This window comes from Pezoporus flaviventris, unplaced genomic scaffold (genome assembly GCF_033815535.1).
Source record: "Pezoporus flaviventris isolate CSIRO_AGI_PZ_B2104156 unplaced genomic scaffold, CSIRO_AGI_Pfla_v1 ptg000035l, whole genome shotgun sequence".
Lineage (NCBI taxonomy): Eukaryota > Metazoa > Chordata > Aves > Psittaciformes > Psittacidae > Pezoporus > Pezoporus flaviventris.
Genome location: NW_026892583.1, coordinates 14,441,620 through 14,464,788, shown reverse-complemented (window position 1 = coordinate 14,464,788; position 23,169 = coordinate 14,441,620). Strand labels below are relative to the sequence as shown.

The 23,169-nt window shown below is 44.3% G+C and overlaps 1 protein-coding gene across 9 annotated transcripts in view; it reads left to right on the top strand.

The window, feature by feature from the left end:
- DPF3 (double PHD fingers 3) overlaps positions 1-23,169 on the top strand; it is a 189,320-nt gene that overhangs the window by 16,604 nt on the left and 149,547 nt on the right. For 8 of the 9 annotated variants that reach the window (XR_009744965.1, XR_009744966.1, XR_009744964.1 and 5 more), the window contains exon 1: positions 2,539-2,648. The exons of the other annotated variant lie outside the window; for it this stretch is intronic. Coding sequence is in view for 5 of the 8 variants with exons in the window: in XM_061462660.1 (XP_061318644.1) it covers positions 2,617-2,648 (32 nt within the window). In the remaining 3 variants the exon portion in view is untranslated. Of the gene's footprint in view, positions 1-2,538; positions 2,649-23,169 lie in introns of those variants that run through there. 9 annotated transcript variants of the gene reach the window in all.

Below are 23,169 nucleotides of genomic sequence, written 5' to 3'. Positions count from 1 at the left end.
CCTTGGGCGTCCTGGATGCTTCTTTGAGGGAGGCAGTGCTGTTGACTGGTTCTCCTGGCCAATAACTTGGGGTCTGGCTGCGAAAAGGGCTATCAGCCGCCCAAGGTCATCTGTGGCTGTTCTCCCTGCTTGTTGCTCTTGCTGGTAGCTGATAAAGGCCCAACATCTGAAAAACAGGAGCAGCCGAGGAAGCACATACAGCTTAATCCCATTTTTGCAATACAGTCCCTGCCAAGCAGCACCAAGAGCTCTTTGCCGCAGAGCAAGAATGGGCCTATATATCCAACAAACAGGACTAGAGGGACTTATTGAACTCCTAAAAATGACCTCAATCATTTTTTTTTTTTTTAATTCTCCGAAAATGTCACCAGTTCGCATTAGAGTATCTCAAGGCTTTCTAGAACTTGGCTGAATTTTGGTGCCTTCTCTCAGAAGCACAAATCTGTCTCCAGTTCTGCAATGTGGCACAGTCCTAGGCTATTTTTTTTTCTTTTGTGTGGATCAAAGTTGCTATCCCAGGAATATTGCCTGTCCTAGGGTAAATGCTAAAATTTGGTTGATGTTTGTTTTTAATATTGTGGCAGTAAGGACAGTCAAAACAGAAAACCTTGTTGTAGTGAGTTATGGTACAGGTCGCTAGTTCAGGGTCACCAGTTCAGGTGCATGCAAAGGCGTTTCTTTCTTTGCTGCATGAACATCAGCTGTGTGCTTGTGAAAATGTGGCAGTTTGTGGTTAGCTTTTCCTGTGAACAGTGAGTGAGAGAGCACTGAGCAAGAGGGTCTTAAGTCACACTCAATGTCACCTGGGCTACTACCATATTAAATAATATAATGTAATATGATAATGGAAACATTCTTAAAGATTGCTTCCCAGAAGCAATGTTTTGGGATAGATCTCAGCATCCTGGCAACTCTCCAGCTGACAGAAAGCTTATTTCTTCTGAGCAGTGCCTGTAACCAAATGGCTTAGATTGCTTTGATGGAAGAGCTGATTCCCTCCAGGGATACATGCTTGGCACAGTACCCAGGCTGACCAGGTAGCTGGAGCAGGCAGTGTTTTGGAAAGAGGGACCCTAGGCAGATCTTAGAAAGTTTAACTTCTTTCAGATTTCTGATGTATCTTTGTTGAATGGGAAGCTGCTGCATTGCTCTCCCATCTTCACTGTGGGTAATAATTTCTCTGTCTTTCTGTTCTTTTTGTTTTTCTGCCCCAGTATTAGGAAGTTTTATTTTGTCAAGCAGTTGAGAGATGTTTTGTTTGTCTTTGCCTTTGCCTAGTTCAGCCACTAGCTTGGGAAGATTGCTATTTCTCCTTCTGTTAGCACCTCAATATCTCACAGACATCATTACTTCCATTTTTTGATTCATTAAGTTGTGAATTCAGTTGGTTCTGTAGTCTCTTTTACTGTTTTGATGTCTGTGCATTTTAACTGTCTTTAGCTGATTTCTTCTGATTATATTAACGCAAAGAATGGAGGAGCCAGCTTGGTTTTGGTGATGGTTGTTGATGTGTTTTTTAAAAGGGATAGAGGATGCCTGAAGGGAGGCAAGACCTTTTAGAGAGAGAGAAGTGTAAGACGACAAAGCTTACGGTAGTATCAGACAAGAAGAAAACTTCTTGGTTTGATTCTGCTCTCGTTAGACCTAATTTACACTGGTGTAATTTTGCGAACTTCAGTGGGTTTACTTCCGAGAGTGAGATCAGGATTGACAGCCTCTTAGATCACTTGGGTCACGCTCCATAATTAATTTGCAAGTCCTTTAATGATTGCAGGTAAGCCTGGGCTTCTGGAGTTTGCTGCCTCCCCAGACATGGGCTCTGCCTGCGCCCTCCGCGCTCTCGGGGTCCAGCCTCCCGCTCTCCGCGGGGCTACACGTCTGGTGGAGTGCGGCTCAGGGTTCACCCCACTCTCCTTGTGCCGCAAGCCGAGGGTACGGCTCCGGCCGCGCCAGAAGTTGCTGTATGGCGGAGCCTGTCGCTTGTCAGTCGGCCGGTCCGGCCGCCGTGCGTTATGTAAGGGCGCAGGGGCTGCGGGCCGGGATGACGGACAGGGCGAGGGAAATTCCTGGGGGAGGGGGAGCGGGAGCGGAGCTGCCCTGGAGCCGCTGCCAGCGCCGGCGGCTTCTGGAGACCTGGAGGGGAGCGCGGCTCTGGAGGAGGGGAAAGCAGACGGGGGAGCACGCTGCCGTGCAGCGTGAGGAGCGAGCGGGGCAGCGCGGCTCGGTTCCTCGCGGGGCACGCCGCCTGGGGAGCCAGGGGCAGCGGTGCGCAGGGGCAAGGAGAGAGCCCGGCTTTGCCTCTCCCGGTACGTTACATTGCAGCCGCGGCCGCGGGCCCGTCTCCCTCTGCCCGCCTTCGTCCCCCCCCCAGTCCCGGGCTCGGCGGCAGCCCCGGCTATGGGCGCTGCCCCTTTAAGACCTGCTCGCCGCCAGCCCCGCGGAGAGGGAGTGACCTCTGGGCTTTGACAGCTCCCCTAATAACTAGAAGAGCCCCGGCCCCGCCCGCGGCGCCGGATTGGTCGGCGGGCCGGTATGCCGCGCTCTGATTGGCTGGCCGCTTCCCCTGAGCGAACCTTTAGAACTCCGAGACACAATATTCTGTTACATTGTAGCAAAATGGCGACTGTCATTCACAACCCCCTGAAAGCGTGAGTACGGATCAAAAATGAACATATTCCGCGTGGTTTCAATATGAAAAAAGGCGCCTTTCCGGCGGCGCTGACAGCGCCAGCCTCCCGCCGCCGCCCTCCCCCCGCACTCCTTTCCGCCCCGGCGGCTCGCCCCGCCGCGTTGTGTGCAACACATCCCCGCGGCTCGCGCCGGAATTAACGAGCAGAAACGGTTCGGTTCGAGCGCCGGTTAATTAGCGCCCGGGCGGGGAGGGGGGGGGGACGAGGCGGCGGCGCGGGGCTGCCCGCCCGGTGCTCCCGGAGCAGCGGCGCCGTGGTGCGCGCGCTTGACAGCGTCCTGCCCGCGTTCCGGCGCGGAAGGCGGCGGGGACACATACACGTATCGGGGACCGGCCCGGGGCACGGGTGAAGGGTGTCTGTGCGCGGCGCCTCCGAGCTCCGGCCGCGGCTTGGAGGAGCCGCCGCTGCTGGAAGAGTTAGGATGTCCTGACGAGCCGGGAGGGAAGCGGCCCCCTCGCTTCTCGGCGGGGAGGTGGTGGTGGTGGTGCTGGGGGGGGGAAGGGGGGGGACGACACTGCCGGCGCCCCTCGGTGTTTGCAGGGAGAGAGGGAGCGAGAAGGGAGGGAGGTGAAACAGACTTGGGCGAAATGAATGACTCGGGAGTGCCGGTCGTGGATTTGGGCAGGAAGTCCGGAGATCTGTTTTGCATATGACAGGCTTTCGCTTTTGGAAGTGGCGAGAAGAGTTGATGGTGTTTCCATCCTGAGAGCGGGCACCCGCAGCCACGGGACCTGCCCCGCTGCTACCGAGCCCGTGAGGCGGGAGCCGGGAGTGCGCTGGGGGAAAGAGGGAAACAGGAGCTTCTGCGGCGAGGGTCCTGTCCCGGTCCGAAATCCGGCCGGTCTAAGAGGGGGACCACGGGAGCTGGTTGTCGACTTCTGGATCGCGTCCTTTATTTTCCTTGTGGCCGGCGGCGCACGCCGCTAATCCCTGAAGGCATTAGGGAGAGTGGGATTTGGCACCGCGCGTGGGGAGAGGAGCTGTCTTAACCTTTGTAAAACGACTGCTCTGCTAACGCGGGCAGCGCTCTCGCTATTAAAGTGGGGAAGCAGAGTACCTGGCGGTGACGCTTCGTCTGCACTTTCTGGCTGCGCTGAGTGGGTGTTTTTATACCTTTGAGTTTTCAGAGATGAAATTAGGGCTGCGAGGGTTTGGGTTTTTCTTTTCATTCTTTTTTTTTTTCTTTTTGTTTTTTCTTTTTCTTTTTTTTTCCGCCTCGACTCGAGTCTCTCCAGCTGGAGTTGGAAAAACACTTGAAGGTTTTTCCAGGGATTCCTGCCGTTGTCTCTCAGCGATCCGGAGGGAAAGGGAAGCCTCGAGCTGGGAAGGGGTGCTGACATGTTTATCTCTTTCCTGCTCCGTCCTGACAGAGAACCTTTGCTTTCATATATCTGTCCTGTCTGTAGCACCTTATGAAAATCCGCGGGGAGAGCGGAGCGCAGTTGCCAGGGGGTTAATCAAAGAAGCCCGAGTATCCTCGGCGGGGGGGGGGGGGAGAGGGGCTGAACACACTCTGGAAGCAGCCCGTTTGACGGCAGGTTTAATGCTTGTGCAGGCCAGAGCAACTTCTCCCCGTGCCCCTCCCGGGCGCTGCGCGGGCTCGGGCTCAGGCCGCGCACCCCGGGGACCGGGCAGCGCGCCCACAGCGCCCGCCGCGCAGCGCTCCTCACCTGGGCTGGGCTAAGCCGCGTACGGTTGCGCTATCCGCTGGCAATGCCGGCTTCGGGGACCCCGGGCTTGGTGGCCTCTGTGGCTGGCGGGCGGGAGGCGGGAGCGGCGAGCAGGGCACGGAGGACGGGACCTCGTCTCCTCGCCTCGCACTTGGTGGCACCGCGGGGCTCCCGGCAGCCGCGGCGGATCGCGGTGAGGGCGAATCCTGTGCCGAAATGATCCGGGGGCCCGATCCCGCTGCCGCTGAAGTCGGGGGGGGTGGGGGGGACGGGACAGGATTAGGCCATTTATAATTAGCTCCCTTCTCCTCCCCTCTCCCCTGGGGGGTGTGAGAGGAGGAAACAATAGACATCAAGTGCTGGATTCGCTTTTCTCTGCATACCTTTTAAAGTATTAACGCTATCTGGAGGAAACAGAATTGGTGCTGGCCGTCTGACACTCAGCATTTTTTATTGACAACTTGTTTAATAAAACATTTTAGAATTTTCACTTATTCTTGAAAGTTGCTGATCGGGAAACAATACACGTGTGAATAAATTATGCATGGGATAAATTAGGACAAAAGCAGTAGGACACATAATAGGGGAAGGGATGCAGTGCACAGTATTTTATCCTCATGTGTCCTTCCTGACAATGAAAAGGAGCTGAATGACATTTGCATTTCCTCTGTCTGCGTTTTGATTGTATCTCAAAACCCACAAACGCCCCCTACAGAAACTGGCCACACAAAGGTTTTGCTCTGAGATGGGGACAATGTGGAGCCTGAGAAATCCTAGCTCAGGTATCAAGCAGCTCCTTGTGTGTGCTTGTGCATTTAAGTGCATCCACTACTCGGTTTATCTCTGGCACTAGGACACACACATGCTAGACTCGTCTCTCGGGATAATGTATTCCAGAGTACCTGAGCATCTGTGGGAATACATTGTATAGAATAGTATATACATACAGTATGTGGAGTCCCGTATTAATGATTGGCAGCTCCTCCACTCAGCTTGTGTCTGTCTCCATCTAGTGCACTCTTCTCACATTCTAGTTCTCTTGTGGTGCTTTCATCCCTTTGCTCTTCTACCCTTCTCTTCCTCTGATGAGCAAATCTACCTGGCATGACCACCCATTATTTCTGCCATTTAATATCTTGTTGTTTACCAAGATGGTGCTACAGGCAGAAATACCAGACCCAAGTTTAACAGATCTGCAGGGAAAAGGTGGCAGGTGTCTTGGTAAACACATTCTTCATCCGCAGGAAAGTCATTATTTGGGTAGCTTTGGTGCGGCAGCGGTGGATTTGAACTGCTGGATTTGTTGGGTTGGGTTTTTTTTCCATTAGTCTGTGTACCTATCTCCATACGTTTTTTTTTTCCCATGTTCTTCTTTTTTGGATATGTTAATATGGAGACATTTGAGCAGTGCAGTAGAAGAAACAAATGCAGTTAAAAAGTATTCTGAATTACGTCGAATGTCAGACAGAAATCTCAGTGGAGTTTGTAAACATTAATTAATTAAACCTCTCAACACCCCTGTGAAGAAATGATTATTGCCTTTGTTTTATGGATGGCTAAGCTAGGACAAAGTGGTTCAGAAACTTCTTGATTTGAAGATGAAGTCTAGAATGCAGCCATTCAACTTCCAGTGTTAGGCATCTAGTCCCATTTCCTCCATCCTTATTAGCCATGTGCATATGGTACCATAATACATTTAATGTAATTAAGATCTTGCAATTTGCAAAGTCTTGTCTAAAAGCAGAGCTGGTTTCCCCTCACCCCTTCTCTGTCTTTGCTCCTACATATGACTTTTATTTCAGGTTGTCAGTTAAATGTACTCATAGGCATATATGTTAAGCTATTGTCTTTTCTGCATGTGAGATTCCTGCTGCCATACAGTGCTCTGCTCGAATGCTCACTGGTGAAGCTGTTGCTTTCCAGTAGTTTGGCCTTGGAGTAGCAGTGCTGGTGCTCTCCCTTTCTTTTGCTCAAGACAACTTCTAGGACAAAAGAGACTAACTCAGACTCAGCTCCTAGGCTAAGTCACTCGCATGCTAGCTGTATTGTCGGATAACTTTGATGTGCTTGGGGACGCTTATTCCCTGCCAGGTGTTTGGGGACCAGATCATTGGAGACTTGTGTGTGCAGTGCTAGAGCTGACCTTATAAACCCTACCAGGCCTGTTCTGTCTCTGTGTTCCTGCTGCAAACACACAGCAGCGGTCGGTTTTCCAATTGCTGTACCTTCTCAGAGAAAATTGCCTTGACATCCAGCTCCGACCCCTGGGCTGCCAAACGGCCGTCCTTGTACTGATGAATTCTGTGGTATGAGACACCTGTGAAGGAATGATCTGTGCTCACATCCCTGTTTCATGTTGGCAACAGACCAGCATGGGTCTTGGGGTCTTGTGCGGCAAGAGTATTTCATTAGTGATACTCTGGCTTGAATTCAGTCTGGGGAATCTTTACGGGAAGGTCCTGTATCACATTACACATCCCTGAAACACCACTATGTCATGATTAAGTGCTTATGAAGACTCACTTTTTCTAGGGGGATGTTGTTGCTGATTTTTAATATTAAAGTGAAAGTATAGTGTGCAGTGCTGCTTTCAGCAGGTGGAAGCAATAAAATAGACAGTTAGGTTGCCAGTTCAGTGTTTACAAGTGATGTGGAGGTGATTTTAATGTGGCTTTGCAGAAGGGAATTTTCTTCTGCTTGACAGAGCAGGGTTGTTGGGCACATTAATTCGTGTACCAAAATCTCTACAGCATTTCCAGAGTGGCTCTGATGTCATTTAGAACCATAAATGAGCCCTAGTGTGACACATTTCAAACCAAAACTGTTGTCCACATGAAACCTATGTTTTCTGTATCTCAGTACCATCCCTCAGAGAAAATGAGGGATGAATGTTACTGTATTTATGCAAGGATATATAAGCATGAACCGAAGTCACTGGGGGGCAGAGAAGCCAAGTTAAGAAGACCCGGGGATATGCTGGTTTGAATATGGGTGAGTCTGATAAAAGGTACATTACCGGTTACAGTGTTCCGTCTGGTTTCATGAGTCTTTTAAGCATGATTAGTTGTCGCAGTGCTTTTGTAGTTCTGTTTTGTTGTTGTTCCAGCCTTTCACAGTGCTTTTGTAGTTTTGTTCTGTTGGTGTTCCAGCCTTTAACAGTCTGTCCAGTTGTGTGGATGGATGGATGGAGGTTGTATCACAGAACTGTCGCTGAAGAAAAAGTTTTTAAAGCTTACTGTTTGTGGTGTGTGAAAGCAATATTGAACCATCTGGGTTGTCCCACAAAGGCCCAAAGGTATGATTTTTTTTGGAGGCTGTAATAATTTCAAGGTAAGCACATGTCCAGCGGGCTGGATGCATAATGCCTATTAGATAGGATTCTCAGTGTCCAAATGGGAATAGTTTACCCAGACCTTGCAGAAGCACAGTACACAAAAGCAAAATGGGGCTCTGTCTTCAGTCTGAGTCATGGTGAAGGTAATGTGGCTCATCCTTTGTGTAGCCTAATGAAAATTGATTTCCTCTCTGCTTTCTTAAAACTGAAAGTGTAGTATTTGGAACTTGCTCTCAAGAGCAGACTTTGTCCATCTTGCATATCTGTCTTCAGCAGTTTATGACACTTGGCTGTACCTCTGCAGTCCCCAAATGAGGAATTCCAATGCCCCCATTGGCTGTGAAGAAACCATCACCATCTTTTAGGATTATAATTTGCTAAGTCTAGTGCTTTCTCACCGTGGTTTTCTTTCATGTCAAAGCTGAATTTCTTTGCTTGGTAGATCAATTTTACAATCTTGGTATTTATTCTGGACTCATCACTGTGTTGTCTGTATGTGATGTTGCCTTGAGCAAGAACCATCCCTGTATTGTTTATCCCCGAGGACTTGTAGGAGCGGAATGAATCTGTTTCTGGAGTTGACGTTTTTCTTCCTTGGACAGACCGACCTCTGATCTGAGGATTCCCTGTCTGGGGTGACCAAGGCAACACTGCTTAAGGCCTGTTCCAAGGGCTTCATTAGGATTGTACTGCTCTTCTGGTTTTGCCTGGCAGTTTTGCCCAGGATGCAGTGACTGAGGTGTGTTAATCACTTCCTTTGCAGGTCCCAGTTTTAACACTGGTCTGTTTCTTTCAAGAAAAGTTATCAACACAATCTAAAAAACCCCATACTTTTAAAACCCTTTTTATTTTTAAAAATTTTCAGATGAAAATGCTTCTTTCTTGTCTTTAACAACTTCTCTACAATTTGTGGAAAAAAAATGAAATACACTGGACTAGTGCGTGAGAAGCAGAAAGTGGTTTTCCTTTCTTCTTTCTTCTTTCAAAAGAACAGAATTGCCCAATTTATTTTCACTGTCTAAACTGACTGACATATAACATAAATATCATAAGTGAGTGCTTGAATACTAAATGTTTAAAATTCATACTTATCGTTAACAGCCTAAATTATTAGAAGCATGATATTATTGTTTTTAATTGTTATATATGTTTTATTTCCCAGCAGAGCAAATTTTAACCACAGATTCCCAGCAGATGTCTCAGAAAAGAATAATGCAGTGTCTCAACGGCTGCTGGCAGATATTCTTCTCACACCCCCGTCCCCTCCAGTATTGGAATAGCAGGAGTATGTCAGCATGTGCCTCAGTTTTCAGGTTACCTGCCTGAGCCGGGTGCGGTCCAAGAGTTGCAATTCCAGCCACATGGAAGGTTTTACTGGCCCCAGCACTGAGGGGAGGCTTCACTGGGAGTCAGTGGAGCAGAGGGAGCAGGGCAGGGACAGGTACTGATGAGTGTGCGCTAGGTAGCTGTGATCAGCAGTGTGTGCTTGCCAAGTCCTGATTCATTGGTTTTGTGTTCTGCTGAGCTGTAGCCAGGAGAGAGTCCCCTGCTCAGGTGTTGATGGGGACACTGACTACATCAGTGTTATTCTTCTGGTGAGAAAGCCTGGAAGTGATATTTAATATTGCAGTCCCTTGTGACAGAACTGATCCAACCTAACTGAGGATCATCTCTCCATTCATATGAGACTGTGAGTTGTATCAGTCTTTGACATCTGATAATGCTGTCTTTGTTTTTTGATAATTTTAATAAATGAATATAAAATGCTAACTATAAGATGCATTGCAATCTTAGTATGGAAAAGAAAGGAATCCCATGTAACTTAGGTGCTCCCCCTTGTTTCTTCTCAGATTCCGTGACAGACTCGTGACACACGATACTTGGCCCTGGTTAAGACGTGCTAAATTATCTACAAGCACATGGCTAAATGCTTCCTGCCTTTCAGGTCTCAAAAATCTAAATAGGATGGATAGTGCAAATGAAATCAGGTGCAGTGCAGTGAAATAAGGCCATGCCCCGAGTTGGTTAATTCCAGTCTGCCCTACCGCATCAGCTGGCAGAGCTGATTTGATCTGATCAGATGTGGGCATGCTACTTCTGCCAAAACACAAAGTACAGTGCTTATGCTGCTTTTATGCTTTGACTTGGCTTCATGCTAGCCACGGGAAGATAGATTATGCCTGCTGGAACAGAATTTCCCTTTGAAAATGTTTTGGGTGCTTTTCACGTTTTGGAAGAGTAAGTGAACGCCAGTTCAGTGCTTTGTGTCATGTGGCTGTGAAATTTTTGGTCTGGTTCTAGGAATTTTGCAGTTTCTAATGTGATTAGTCACAAAGTTGGGAGAAAAAAAATGAAATGGCTGGAATTATAGCCCAGATAGTTCACTATCCATTGAACAGTACTATGGGGAAACTTAAAATGGAGACACAAAGTTAGTATTATTTCTTCAAGGGAAAAGTAATGTCCATTTTTCCATTTTCTTCAAGCGCAGTTCTGAAGAACATAATCCATGGATTTGTGACTGTTCAAGTATTTTGGTCTCAATATTGCCTCCTGTGAGGTTGTGTTTAGTCAATGACAGGGACAAATATATTTTATGTTTAAAAAATGCATGCAATCTGAGTAAGGAATAAAGGGAGCAGCGGTTTAGAAGGCTGTTTTACTGCTAAACTCCTCTTGTCCTGACCATGAATAAAAACTGCATCATGTTTGAAGCTGCTCTTCTGGGTGTTTGATAAATCACTTACCTGTGTCCAATATCGGAAATTATGACATGAACTCACTTGCATCTACAAGCTTACCCTGATTGGTTTTGTAGTTTTTTTTAAATTTTCTATGGATTCTTTATCCTTGGAGTTTCCAAATCATTAGCATGATGTGAAATGTAGAGTAAATCAGGAGCACAATTTTAATGCAGAGCTTAGTACCTTGTGTAGTTGGGGTACTGCAAGTTAAGAGGCATGTGGGGTGTGATGGGTGAGGGTTGGTGATGGGAAGACTCTGCAGTGGGCTCTTTCTTCACAGGTGTGGAGAAGCCCTCTTAACTGCAGCACTGAGATACTACTTCTGCTGCTTCATCCTATCTGACTGACCCTTTTATTTTTAGGAGCTGCTTCTCCAGAATGGATGTGTCCATCTGTTAATTTTGGTGATGTTAGTCCTTACTGACCAAATGGCATGTGGATGAAAGTGACGTTAATACCTCTGCAGGTAGAATAGGGCCCCAAAGACTTCTCCTTTCTCCTCTCCCATGCTGATACATATGAATGGCAACTTGGTCAGGTTAGTTGGCGTTATGTTGATGGCAAGCAGGCATTCCTAAGGTTGAAATCTAACCAAAAAATGTTGATGGGAGAAATATGTGGAAACCCCTTCTCCATTTCCTGTCACCAGATCTGGTTTGTTTTTGTCGATAGTCTCAGCTAAATGTTTTGTCTTCTCCTAGCTTTCCTCTCCCCTGCCTCCCAATCTCTTTCCCCCATTGACCTCTACAAGTGCAGTCCTAGCTGTTGATTTATCAGGCCAGGCTGGCTCAGCACTGTGTGGAGATTGCTTTTAATTAACTCTCTTCGTTTTTCTAACCTTCAGGGAGCAGCAACCCTTTAATGATTTTAATATTTTATCTGGATTTATATCCACCTTATGTATTGTTTGTTGCTCTGCTTCCTCACATGTTCTTCCTGAGTCATTTCCCCAAATGAAATGTTTGTTTCAGACCCCTCATACAGGATGAGGAGGAGAGATTTTAATGGCTTCTGGACTGGGACAATGGACAAGGATCTACCCTGGTGTGTTGAAAGAGGATGGGAAATATGAGGTGGTACATTGTGGTGCGCTCACTTCAGCGTTCTGCCTTCATGCACGGGGAGAGGCAGCTTTGTTTCATGGTTGCAGAGCGGCAGATCAGAGCCTACTGAATTAAATCTGACCCTTGACTTGTTGTATGGTATAGGTAAGTCATGAGCTTATTTTCACAGACAGGTATGACTCTCATGCTAGTCAGGGTGAGTAGAGGAGGCATTAATGTAATTACTTGTTGCTAAAATGTAGTTTACTTTGCACGAATACAGGTCTAAGGGAGAGTCCCTCTTTGCTTACAAAAGTTTACCTTTGCCTGCTGAGAGTAGCTCTACCAAGTGAGCTTTCTTCAGACTGAGCAGAAAGCAGCTATACAAAATTTCTCCCACCTGGAATTTTCCCTTTTCATATCCTGCAGTGAGGATTTTAGGAGTTTCAAGCATGAATCAGGAAAAATATATGTTACGTATAGTGTAAAGTATGTGGCACTTTCATGCCAGAGCAGGAAAATACTTCATAATGGCGCTTAAAGTAAACATCACAGTCACTGTCATGGGATTATTTTCTCCATTGTTTTGATGGGAGGGATGGCGTGCACTGACTGACTGGGTGATGGTCACACTAGGCACACCATCAACCGTTGACAAAATTGGAGGTTTAGAAGCCACATTGCTTTGCCTTTGGTGTTTAGTGTTAGCATATGACTTACGTGTTGAAAGTTAATGGGAATCCTCCTTCTTAGCACTTCCAGGGCCAAGCTGAAATTAGGGGAACAGAGAAAGAATGGGAAACTGAGTTAAGATTGTCTGCCTGGTTCTGATGGAAGAAGTTCACCAATAAATATCACTAAAGCATCCTTAATGGCAGTGATTTATGCCTAGAGCTGATAAAAGCACCATTTGCGTGCAAGGATTTTACCACAGAAATGAACCAAGGGGCAAGTAGTTTTGCATTTCAAAACATACATGCTGCACAAGAGACAGTCTGTCCAGTACAGTTGGTTCATAGAATTCAAAGTCACTGGTGTGAGAACAGTTTGACTTAATTTATTTTACAAGGCTACTTGTATGTGTAAGTGTATTTAAAGTTGCTTTGTTAAAATGGCAGAAGAAATGAAGTTCCCTGGTCTAGTCCTGCCTTACTGAGGAAAGGGACTCTGAGACACTAGCTGAAAGGAACACAGTTGTGGGTGCTACTTGCCAAAATACTGGCAGCAGATCACTGCATAAGATTGTCTGTGTCATCTGGTCTGTGGTTTCTGTTTGTGCCTTTCCTATCTTCCTCTGCAATATGCTTTAATTTAAAAAAACAATACTTGTCCGGGTGCATTTTTTCCATGTTATTGCCGTGATTCCAGAGTAACTAACTCCTGGCATTCTCATCTGACCAGATTGCGAATGTATCTGGTTCAGGTATTCATTCTGCTGAGTTGATATGAAAGCAAATTCCCTCCTCTACTATTATTAACTTTCTAGTTTTGTTTCCACAACTAACTTATCCACAAAGTGCTATGGTTAGGAGAGGCTGTCTCTCCTGACATGTCTTCCAAATTCCTCACTGCTAAACACACACCATGCAAAGTTGAAACCTGGCTGGTCCTCAAAGGGCAGTCTATTTCCCAGGCTGCTGTTTCCAGCTACCTTCTCCTCCATGCAGCCCTTGGAGCGGAAGAGGAGGAACAGATGAGGGATGAGCACTCTGCCTTTGGGAAAGGCTCTGACCTGAAAGTGGATTGCAATTCCAGCCGAATGGTTCCTTCCCTTGGTAACAGAATTGCACGCCTGGGCTCTGAGCTCTTTGCATTAATTCCATCTCTGCTAAACTTTCCCAGTCAATTAACCATGTCCATCTCCTGCTCTAGCAGCCACATGTGCCTTTTCTGCCGCAGCAGGGTTTTGGAGCAGTGACTCCCTGCAGCCTTAGCTGCAGCAGTTTTCCTCTAGCAGCTTCCTTCAAGCATGGTTATCAATCAGGACCTGTCAGGTTTTTCCCTCCGACACATCTATTTTCAGGGCTGTAGGACTTTGACCTTTTGCTTTTGTCTTTATAAGTACTATTTTTTTCCAATAGGGGCCAGTTCAAATGCTGAGCATTAGGTCTTTACACTGATACAAAAGCAGCATGAAAATTTCAGTCTGTGAGGAGGTTCTGCTAAACCTGGAGATTTCTTTTGGTTTCTGTCATTTTGCCTCCTTTGAGTTTTAATTTTGCTGGTCAAAAAGGCCTCATTAAGCTGGCCAGTAGTTCTTGTGAGGTGTTGCAGGCAGCATCTGCAGTGCAGCGGTCTCCTCTGAGTAGCCAACAGGACTGGATGAAAGAGTAGTGAGTTCTTGGAGGCTGAAGTGTCTGGGAGATGCTCACCCATGGGGTTTGATAAAGACTACCTTTGAAGGGAATTTGGCACACACCTCTGGAAGAACGGTTTGAATGCTGGCACTAGTGGTCCCTTGGCAAAGCCATGACAGTGCTTTGAACATGATTTTTTTTGCATGTGCTACCATCAGATGTCAGGTTGGGCTAGAGTGCCTATTAAAGCAAGAAACTGTGCTTAATATCTTGAGTGTGTGGGTAAGTCTGGTCCTGTTTCTAGTGGGTAAGTACCTATATCATAAAGACTGCCATCCCAGTTGACACTAACTGGTTCCTGTGTGGATACTTTCAGATGAGATGACAAAGACTAAATTGGCCTCAGAGGCTCAATTAATAGAAGTGTAGGTTTAAAAGAGGGTTCCTAGGTCTTATGTCCAGTTCCCTGGTACCATGTCAGATAATCCCTTTCATAAACTGAAAAGTCCTTGTCTTAAATCCCCACTTAGACTGTGTGTTCCCTTTACTCCTCTTGGGAGAGTTCCAGAACCCACTGCTCTGATGGCTGGAAATAGCATTTTAATCCCTAGCCTAGCCTACTTGTGACCAGTTTATACCCATTTGTTCTGGTGCCAGCACGGAGTTGTTAGTTTAAATATGCCTGCTCCCTCCATGTCTTCCTCTCCACTGTCTTGCCTTTGTATGATGCTATTATAAGCCTTCTCAGACTTTGTTTTGATATACTAAACTGTCTGTGCTATCTTTTCCTTTCCTTTGATCGCTGGAGTATTTATTGTCTTTGCCTTCTCTGCTCCAGCTTAGATTACTCACATTCAACTTTCTTGAGTGTGAGTAGACAGAATTTTACACTGCTCCAGGTGAGGTTTTGCCCTCTAAAATAACTGTATATTTCACCTCTTTCGGGAGCACCTTGCTTTTGCATTTGCCTGTGGTTGTGTTGTGCTGGCAGTTCATAGTCATCTTGTTACATGTTTCTTCTCCCATACTTCCAGCTGTTGCTGTTAAGACGATGACCTCCAGGGTATTAAGTGAAACTTACACCTTATTCATTCCATCTAATTCTTCTTGTGTGATCTTCTTAATATTTTTGATGTGCCTTCAACTTTTGTGTCTATTTTTTATCAGCAAACATACTTTTGGTGACAATGTCATCAATGGAAATACCGATGTCAGTCTCCAGACCAGTCCTTTCTAGAACTCCAGAGGTAACCTCCCGTCAGCCAGTTACTGTCTCTGTTAGGAGTTTACCTGCGTCCAACTCTTTTAGTGGTTTTTCAGTCACATCACCATTCTTCTATACATACTCATTGTCTCCATGTTCACAAATTTCTCATAGAGCACTGTATGAAACGTCTTCTGAAAGTCCAAATAGCTAACAAGATGTCTGGAATTTCAGTGTCTTATGAAAGCAAGATGACAAGATGCTCTGGCCCAAAGTATGGATCTTGCATCTTAGTCTTTCCTTGTTCAAGAGTGTCTGTGATCATTTTGCACTTAAAAACTGCATGTGAGTAAACTCTGACGCAGTTAACCTTACTGCAGTAATTTGCAAGGCTTGTGTTCTAAAACAGTTAACAAAGAGAATTTAATTTTGCCTGCAAATTACTTCAATAGTATGGTAGAAACCATGATTTTCAGTGTCTGTTTAAATAACTTGCTGGTAGATGCATGGTTTCATGTCACAGTTCTTGGGCAGAGATTATTCAGAATTGATGCTGGAACTGCACAGATGTCTTTGTGACTTCCACCTCAGTCATCCCACTGAAGCACAGCATTCTTTTAGTTTTTGGCCTGTTCCTGTATTATATTTAATCCATGTACCATTCTAGCTGCAAAACAGCAGAACTTTCTTTGATCACGTTTATTTTTATGTTTGAAGAATATTACTGTTTTTTAATAGCTTTTTCAAGTCCCAACTCTTGACTTTGGCAATTCTCCCTATACTTCCTGACCTGTAAGATCTGATTTTTTCTTCTGTTACTGCTATTCTCTGTTCCTGAAAGGTGTCTGTTTAATTCTGATGTCCCTTTCCAAACTAATTATTCAGCCCATAACTTCTCTAGTCTTTCCTATGAGTTTCAAACAATTCTTTCATTTTAATTTTAAAGAAATTCCCCAAATTCTTTTGTATTCCACTCCTCCTGTGCTTACAGAGCAGGTTTGAAGCACTCAGGCACAGGTTTGAAGTAATTTGTGATGGTGATGGGAATTGTACAGTTTTGTACCTATTCTTGGACAGCAGAAGACTTTCGCCATGTTGATCTAAGGCAAGCAGGGGCAATTCTGCTTAATGTTGCTTTCCTTAATTAGATCATTCCTAAATGTGGCTTTCAAAGGTTTATCAATGTAAAATAATAGTATATCTTGCACCAGAGCTGCAACCATTAGCTTAAAGTCCAAATGAGCAACATACCTTTTTTCTTAAATCACCTCGTTCTGTTTTTCTCTGATGTTATTAGTTTGTTATTACTTAGAGAAAACTGTGTGCATGCACACTATTTGTATATGCATATTTGTGTGTGTGTGGCCAATATAGGAAAGAAAGAATGTGTTTACAGATGGTGTTTAGGAAATCATGTTATTGTTCGTTAATCAGTGTCTTGCCATTTTAAACGTTTCCATGTACTTCTTACTGATTTATAGCAGTATATAATTGAAGTCTTCCCTACTGCTCAGTTTTACAGACTCATATAAATAGGAAAAATAAAGAGACATATATACTTTTTTTTTTTTTAATCTTCCTAGGGGGCTTTAGTAACTTTTAAAATATAAGAGCAGTCTATGGATCAATGCATATCCCAGCAATCCCTTGCATAAGTGACCTAAAATCGTGTGATCAAACCTCTTCTCCCCTCCCCATCCCTGGAGAGATATTTGTAATTAGATAAAATGAGGACAGAATATGCATAAGTATCTGTTATGCTGGGATTCCTGCCCAGAAAGGAAACTAATGGCCTGAGCTGGCCATAATCTTTTGCACCCCGTGTACTATTGACAAGTACAGAGATATGTACTGTGGCTTGAGATGTTGGGAGTTCAGGAGCAGATTTTTGCTGCTGTCTTATGGTAACCTTTCTAAATTGACTGTTTTCCAAAACGAGTGTAATCACACAACCTATATTTTACCCGTCATTTATTGTTGGGAACATTTTGCCTGTAAGAGAGGGCCTGATCCTTCAGTGTCATGCCTAATGCAGTGGAATTGAGTGTAAATTACTGCTTCTGTGGTTTGGAAGTGTTTCATGTTGACTCTGCCCAGATGTAAATGACCACGTGAAGTGCAAGACAGTGGAGAACTGGGAGTGGAGTTGTTGGTTATTTTTTTCCATTTCATCTAGCAATTACTGCTTGTCTGGTTCTTCAGAGGAAGGGACAGTGGGGTTCTGCGGGCAGATTCATCTGTCTCAAATTAAAGTAAGAAGCCCCTTTGAAGTCTATGTGACAGGTTGTCTAGCACTGCAATACTACACAATGCAAGAGGATCAGATAGGTAGTACTTCAGAAATCTGGAGGCTGTTTTATGTACTGTTGCTGGTTTCTTTCTCCCAATGTGTATGGTAGGTGTCAGCTCACCCCTCACACAATTGTGGATTTTAGTCCTCTGCTAGATTTGTGGGTTTTGTCTTGTGGCTTGGCAACAGCGAAACACAAACCCTGGGCACTTATGAATCTGTCAGTCTTCCTCAGATATCCTAGTCGTTGATAAATCCATCGATGAAAAGCTTTTCTTAGAGCAGGCGGGCAGCCTGTATGCACATCTTCCTCTCTTGCTTTGCTTCAATGTCCTTGGAAGTAAATGTCAGTGAAAGTAAGAGAAGTGCTTTGATAAAAGGCGGGGCAAGGTCAGGTAAAAGCATGCCCTCATGCACGTTCCCGGGGGTGGTATCTATCCATCATTGCCATTGCTCTGCCCAGTGTAGCTAAATCAGGAAGTAAGAGATCCAAAGCCACACTGAAATGTGATTCCTTTTTTTTTTTTGAAATTATGTCCAGTTTGGCATCTTTTTGAGCTGAGAAAGTTTGGCTTGCTTTCCTGCCTCACTCAGTAATTTGTGGAGTGGGACATTTGGGGTGAATCTCTGTTTTCTGTGCTTACAAGGCAGCAGGAGTTTCTATGGCTGGGCTGGAATGTGTTGTTTCAACACACTGAAAGTGAAAAAAAAACTTTAGCTTTATACAGACTGTGGTTTTTGTTTGTACTCAGTCAGTGTGATTTCACTGAAGTCCAAAAAGCAATGCCAGTGTGAGAAACAAACCAAGTCTATGTTATTTCAAGACAACTGTACTACCAGAGAAAAATTCCTTTTAGTCCCCCACTTAACCTTTCAGAATCTCCCTCCACCTCAGATGTTCAGTAGCGCCCGATGCTTATAATTTGGCAGCAAATGTTGACATCAGCAGCCACGTATGAGATCCTCGCCCGAAGTCTATGGCTTAATGTGCAGGACAGGCAGCAGATGACTTCTTAGCAACAGAGATGGGTCAGAATAAAATCCTGGATCTCAGCACTTCTTGTGAGCTTTGAAGATTGAACCTGGATCTGAAGTTAAATGTCTTTAATGGACAGGATCCAAACACCCACTTGCTTTGGCAGAGCTCAGATCCAAATTTTGTCTACCTAAAGAACCAAGGTTCTGTTTTCATGTAGATTCTTTTACTAGTGAGAAGCAAGGGAAGGGATAAGACAGAAAATATGACACATTGGCAAAATTGTTTTTCAATACTATGTTTTCCAAAGTTTTTTCCATGAGTCGTCAGCAGCTCTTAAAAATCACAGGGAGAGCTACAGCTGTCAATGAGCCAGAACGGTTAAATACTTTTAAATATTTGAGTTGGGTTATTCCTTCACCTTTCTTTCTCACAAACATGTCTGGTAAAACTCCAGTAATGAAAACACTTGCTTGAGAAGAGGGATAAAATCCTTTTCAGCAAATTATGACTGTGACATTTTAATCACATCATAACAACATGGTTAGCAATGGTTTAGGTTTGGCATTGAACATATACACAATGTTTGTTCTTTTATGCACTATTGGTATTACATAGTAAAAATAACACAATTGCAAAACTAATTTCTTACCCTTGTGCCAACTTTGTTCATCTGACAGTTGCTGTTTGAACTTTTAAAGCAGTGTTTCATCAATACGTTAATAGTGACTGCATGATTAATTCTCTCTGCTTTTCCTGTGTCCTACAGACCTGCACAGCAGCTACTTCCCAGTTTGAGATACCTGCAAAACCACTTCTGTCAGATAAATTGTGCTCATCCTGAGTGGGTCCATATTTCAAGAGGGTAAAGAAGAGCCACTGCCTTTAAATTTCCCAGTACTTTCCTGCACAGAAGTTTGTTATAGGTGCTTCACTTCACTGAGGCATTTCAGGATGGTGCTATTCAGAAATATTCATCTTTCTAGTGAGAGATTTGGAGCTACTCTTTGGAGCTACTCTGCACTGTTTTGGATGCTAGATATTCTCTGATTATTTGCTGTCTGTGAAGGATGCGTATGATTTCTTGAGTTACTTAATAACAAGGTTTTGATTTTAAAAATGAAAGAAACAAAAACAAGAGGGCAAAACCAAGGCTAAGAGCATCCATAGGTGAGCATTACAAGTAGTTATGTATAATAACACGTGGGAAGCTGTCATGATGTCTCCACTGGATCACACTTAAACTAGTTTCAGATTAATAAAGTCAAAAAATGCTGGTATATGGGAAGTGGGAAGAACTGTCCACAGGTGGAATGGTACTCCCATGGCAAGTTACTAGCTGGAAACAGGTTGACATACAGATAGACCTGCTGCGGCATCCTTCTGGAAAGTTAGAATTCAACTGAAGAAGGCATAAGTAGATTTTATTTTAAAAACTTTGAATTCTACCTTGTTCCTACTGTTACAGTAAACCCACACTTATTTTAGGAAGGTTGTTGTTGTTTTCTGCATTTACTTAACAGTTTCTTGGTTGGGGAACTTAAAATGGGTAAGAAAGAATCAATATGCAAGAGTTTGTATGTAGACTAGAATCTGATCCCAGAGAGAGAAATCAATGGGCTTTCACACTAGGGAGGCATCAGAAGGGGTACATTTAGAGAGATCAGAGAGGAGCCAAAAGTGATGTTGGTCCTTAAGAAGTACCTCTTACCTAGGAGTTACGTGGAGAGATTTTGTTTTCTGACATGCCTGCTCAGTTTCACTCAGTGTTTCCTTTTATGTATTTATAAACATATCAAATGTTTACAGATGACGGTGAACTTGATTGTTATGACTGATATTAGACCCAATCTTTATTTTGTCCAAAGATACCACTAAGGGCTCCTGGGGCAGGTAGACCTTTGCTTAGTTGGAGGTTGTTTGATAGTTACTTCATAATAAAACTGTAGCTCCACTGTAGGGAGCAATGCTTGTGTGAGACGTTTGTTTTTCTGCTTTAAGTTGGCAGCACACTTATACAGCAATAATTCTTGCAAAATCACTCTTCAGCATGTTTATGCAAGGTATCACCTACTCTAGTTGCAGCAGTGCTCCCAGGGACTGCAGATGCTTACGCTCTGAAGAGTCTTGGGGCTTCCCAGCAGTGGAGACAAAGCTGCATTTTACTTTTCTAAGATGAGGGACAAGGCCAGTGCTATTCCATCTATGGGGAAGGAAGAAGTAGGAAGATCTGGAATGAAGAATGGGGGAGGACAAGGCTTGCTTCTCCTTTTCTTGATGGAAGGGTACAAAAGATGGGAATGGCACCTGCAGCTCTGGAGCAGAGCTTTCCTCCAGCAGCAGCAACTCCCACTCAGCAGCCACCGCAACACTCAGCCTGGTTTCCTAATAGCTTTGACAATGTTTTTCTCTAGAAGCTTTTAAAGAAACTAAAGTGCCTTGGGAAGTCCTCTGGAGGCACAGTTGTTTAAAAGCCTGGAAACATAGGCTAGGAAGAACTGGTTGGGTCACCTGTGGAGACCCAGCTGGATCAGTGATTGGGCCTGTGACAACTGATATTTGCAAATGATCTAGAAAAGAAAGTTGAGAGAGAGATGGCAAACTTAGCTGATCATACTAAGTATATTCCATGTGGGAAAAACACAAGGTTGCTGCAAAGTGTTGAAGAAGGACCTCATGAAACTGAATGATTTGGCTCATTCAAGCGGCTGATTATGTTTGATTTAATTAAATGTAAATTAGGACATGTGGGGAAAACCGATCCAAAATTAATGTATACAGCAGCAGGGACAGAACTTATTACTGACACTGAAGAGAGAAGTTGTAATAGATCTACCAAAATATGAGCTTTGTGCTCAGTAACACTAAAGATAATAAGTAATATGAAGAAAGAGAGACAGGAAGAGACATAGGCTGAATGATAGGAGTTACTATGAAAGGAAAGAAAACAAATGTCAGTGCTGTGACAGTATATTTGACATGTTATTGATCTTAAAGGTCTTTTCGAACCTAAAGGATTCTATGATTCTATACAAATCCAGGGTTTGCTGCTTGTTGAATACTGGGAGAAGTTTGGTCTCCTTCTCATGAAAAGGATACAAAAAGCTCAAAGGTGCACTGAGAAGAAAACAAGGATAATCAAAAGGAACAACCTCTGTAAGAGGAATTATTAAATTGATTTGGGTTTTCAAGTCTGTAAGAAGATTTGTGACTCTCTGCATGAGAGAGGTTCATGAGAACACGGGCATCACAGAGGGGGCAAATAGGGGATGAATGTTCATTCTCTCTCTTGAAGCCAGAAGTTAGGACATCAAACAAGATTACCAAGAGGTTAGTTCAAAAGGGGATGTTTTTTCACTAAATATTAAATAAAGCTGTGGAACTCTACAGTGGGATGTACGAGGTATTAAAGTTTACCTGGGTTCAGAAATCATCAGCTTCACAGAAGGAAAATCCTTCAATGGCTATTGAATACCAAGGCATCAGAACTACAGTTTGCCAGCTGTAGAGAGGATATGCCAGTAAATTTCCTGCAGAATATCACTCTATCGTGTCTATATTTTGTGCACCTCCGTCGGGATTCCTTATTGGCTGAAGTTTGAGACAGAGTCCTGTGTTAGACGGACCTTCGGTCTGACCTGGTATAGCCGTTTTTCTGTTTCAAGGGCTCTGGCAATCACATAGTACTAAGCAGTGTTGCAAGAAAGGCCTCAACGTTTCAAAATAAGAGACCCAGAAATGCAAGATGGAATTACGATTGCTGGCTGGGTAACCAGAGCTTTATTTCGTTCTTTGCAACGTTTGCTCCTTCATGTCAACCCTAGGGGGAAATCTGTGTGCCAGTTCACCCAGGTCTTGCAACAACCTGAGACAACCTGTTTATTAAACATACACTTTGGCTGCTGTACAGAGGAAATGGCATGATCCAGGCTGGTAATGCAGAGACTTGCATTTAGTTTCTGCCTACACCGTTGACTTTCTGTATATTTCCAGCCAAGTCCTGTACCTTATTGTCCCTCTGTTTCCCTATGCAAAGAATAGATAAAATCCTTTGTATCTCTCCTCAAAGAGCAGTTTGAGATTAATGGTTGTAAAGTGCTAAATAAATGCTAAAGGTTGTGAGTAAATGTGAAGTGTTTGATGCTGATTTGTTTAATGGACATTGCAGTTGAGAGACTTGCTATCTTCAGTGTCTGTTCATAGGCCCCTCATGCAGACTGGCTAAGAAACCTATATTCAGATTCATTCTAGAGGGAAAAAATCAGAATTACTTGTTTCTATAATTAGTTACTCATTGGTTTGGGGTGTATATGTCAGAACTGGCAGGGTGAACCCCTGGGAAATCTGATCTGACTAGGGAAAGCGTTATTTTTTTGTCCTTTCTGTCCTGCTGCAGTTTCTTTTTGTGTTTGTGCTCCCACTAGGTCACCGTTGATGGGATGAAGTTTCTAGTCATGTCTCAGATTCACAACCACATGTGACCTTTGTTCTTTCATGTGGCTCCCTTTCTGCTCCTCTGGTCATTTGCAGCCATGTCTTATAAGTTATTATTTATAATGAAAGGCAGCTGATGGCACTTGCACACAAGATGGTTGTCCTCTGCTCATGCTGTGTAGTAGCATCCTGACTAGAAGACAAAGAGATGCTCTTGTTCAAAATTAAAATTATCAGAGGCCCCAGAATTTGCCTTAGCATTTGGTGCTGAGCTAGATGGTACCACATTTCACTGCAATCTGCCAAAAATTCTTGTGGTCCAGCTGTTGTGTCCCAGGTACTTGCTATTTGCTTAAATCAGGTTTCAGCAGGGAGGTAGATACGTAGCCATGAACATAACAAATGCTGTTCCTAACCTTCTTTACACATGTTGCAAAAATTGAATGCATTATTTAAGGCTTTCACTCCTTTGGACTGACTAAAATCT